Source organism: Tripterygium wilfordii, chromosome 2, assembly GCF_013401445.1.
Source record: "Tripterygium wilfordii isolate XIE 37 chromosome 2, ASM1340144v1, whole genome shotgun sequence".
Classification (NCBI taxonomy): domain Eukaryota; kingdom Viridiplantae; phylum Streptophyta; class Magnoliopsida; order Celastrales; family Celastraceae; genus Tripterygium; species Tripterygium wilfordii.
The window spans coordinates 2,881,096-2,883,388 of record NC_052233.1 but is presented as its reverse complement, the minus strand read 5'-3'; the positions used below and the strand labels follow the sequence as shown (position 1 = coordinate 2,883,388).

The 2,293-nt window shown below is 36.5% G+C and overlaps 1 protein-coding gene across 1 annotated transcript; it reads right to left on the bottom strand.

Moving 5' to 3' along the window:
- Positions 1-285: 285 nt before the first annotated feature.
- LOC119982831 (transcription factor MYB26-like) lies at positions 286-1,837 on the bottom strand. The gene is made up of 3 exons (XM_038826411.1): positions 1,553-1,837; positions 1,339-1,468; positions 286-1,238 (listed from the first exon to the last, which is right to left on the bottom strand). Exons 1-3 carry the CDS (start codon positions 1,683-1,685, stop codon positions 431-433), a joined length of 1,071 nt encoding a protein of 356 aa, XP_038682339.1. The 5' UTR covers positions 1,686-1,837; the 3' UTR covers positions 286-430.
- Positions 1,838-2,293: the final 456 nt, after the last annotated feature.

Sequence of the window (2,293 nt, the reverse complement as noted above, 5' to 3'; positions counted from 1 at the left end):
AACAGCCGAAACAGAACAACAAAATAGTACTTAGACACATTAAATTTGTTAAAATTAAATAGACTTATTTTTAACATTTGTCATAATACATACATACATACATTCATATATATATGAGAGAGGGAGAGAGAGACATAAAGAGAGATTTAGTAATCAAGAAGAAAATACTAAACATGGAAATGTTGAGAGTAGAGTTTGACTAGAGTGTGTGTATATATATAGGTAAGAGATATTCGTAGACATGTGAAGAAGCTACAAATATGTCTTCATAAAACATCTGCAAGCATTACTCACCGAAGAGCCTGAACTAGTAACATTTAGGTTTTCTCCACTCACCATCTTATGCATATTTCAAGGAAAAATAATAATAATACACTGCATCATAAATTGAATAATTGGATACAGAATAGGCAAATATTCGTCTGTCTAATTAACAAGGACCCCAACAACAGCTACTTGATGAAGCAAAATTATTATTAGGGTTTGCACTAAATTGGCCTCCGCCAACCCCACCGGAGGACGATGACGACGATGAAGCCATGATTGCATCCATGTAATCCATTTGATCATCGTTGATCGGCATGATCTGATTATGATCATGTGGAGGAGGGGGATCAACCAGTACTACTCCTTCTGAAGCAGCAGCAGATGAACATGAAACATGATGATTTGGTTGATGATCAAGTGCTATTTCACAAAGCTTAGGCATACTCATCATAGGCACCGCCATCAATGGATCCTCACAAGGCATTAGTGACGTCACACCTTGATCTCCAAAACAATTAGGACCACAATAGCAATGTTGAGGAGTCAACATTTGATCTTCTTGATGATGATTAGGGTCAAGATGTTGAGGAAGTAAATATGGAAAGGAAGACCAATTATTAGAATTGGGATTTTGTGGGATTAACAATGGAGTTGAAAAATTACTGTTATGACCCAATTGATCAACACCATTGTTATCTGCATGACCAAAAGTCGGACTTAGTAGCATTGTTGTTGGAGAAGGGAAGGAGGGAGAGAGATGGTCTGGATGAGGAATGATATTAGGGTTTGCATTTAGAGAAATGAAAGCAGCAGCAGCAGCTTCCTCATGGTGATCAGAAAAGTTGGCTAAGCCAGGAAAATTATTAATATGATGATGATGAGAGATTATCTTCTTCTTGATACTGGAATTCCAAAAGTTCTTCACTTCATTGTCTGTTCTTCCTGGTAAATGTTTGGCTATCTGAGCCCACCTGGGTTTACCAGAATCCAGAAACAAAAAATTGTTTGGAAATTAATCATGCACAGCACAACTCAAGTATAATAAATTGAATTAACTGATCTTATAATAACCTATTGCCTAGAATGCCGTGGAGTTCAATGATGAGAGCTGCTTCTTGGGGAGAGAAGCTTCCGCGTTTAAGGTCCGGCCTTAGATAGTTAATCCATCGTAGCCTGCAACTCTTTCCACATCTTTGAAGCCCTACACATGTGTATAAAACAGTACTGAAATATTAAAGAAGAAGAAGAGAGAGAGAGAGAGAGATGGAATATTTGTGTTGTTTACCAGCAAGTTTAGGGACAGAGCTCCAGCAACCATGGCCATAGGTGGAAATGTAGTTGATGAGTTTCTCATCTTCTTCTGGAGACCAAAGTCCTCTCTTTACTTTCTGTTTGTTGCAACATGAGTGATGTCCCATCTCTCTCTCTCTCTCTCTAACTCTCTCTGTCTCTAGCACATGATCCTGATCTGAGTTGGTTGTTGTTTCACAAAAATGTGAGAGATGGAGGAGGATATATATATATACATACACAATCACTCACTCACTGGGGTACGAATTGGAATTTAATGTGGAAGGGCTCAGAGCTGAAATGGTAGTGCGTCCCACCAGTTAGGGTTTTTTGTGGACAAAATGCTAAAACCCTGTAATTTCACTCCTGTAAGAGTTGTATGCCTTATAATAGGAGGGTACCCCTTAATTCTTTCATGACCACTTACACGTATCACACATAAAATAATGTGGGTCCTATATTCATATGTGCTATTGTTGTACCTTTTCATCTTATTTGAAGTCAGTAGTTTAATGTGTTAAAAGTCAATAGCTGAATGTTCATATAAATTATAATTATATGATGAAGATATTAATAAATTACATTTTTTTATATATTTATTGTAATCTTCACATGCATACATGTATATATATAATTAAATTGAATAATATTCGAAACACCCAAACTATGATCTTATTTTATCCCTAATCAATATGAAGTATCGATATTTAACGACCCTACATGATCATATTCTGAG

What these genes read in the sequence shown, in the direction of transcription:
- LOC119982831 (XM_038826411.1), bottom strand. Translation starts at nt 1,685, where the DNA reads ATGGGACATCACTCATGTTGCAACAAACAGAAAGTAAAGAGAGGACTT. An exon ending in CTCTGTCCCTAAACTTGCTG is followed by an intron (nt 1,469 to 1,552) that starts GTAAACAACACA and finishes ACACATGTGTAG; the next exon opens with GGCTTCAAAGATGTGGAAAG. An exon ending in CACGGCATTCTAGGCAATAG is followed by an intron (nt 1,239 to 1,338) that starts GTTATTATAAGA and finishes TGGTAAACCCAG; the next exon opens with GTGGGCTCAGATAGCCAAAC.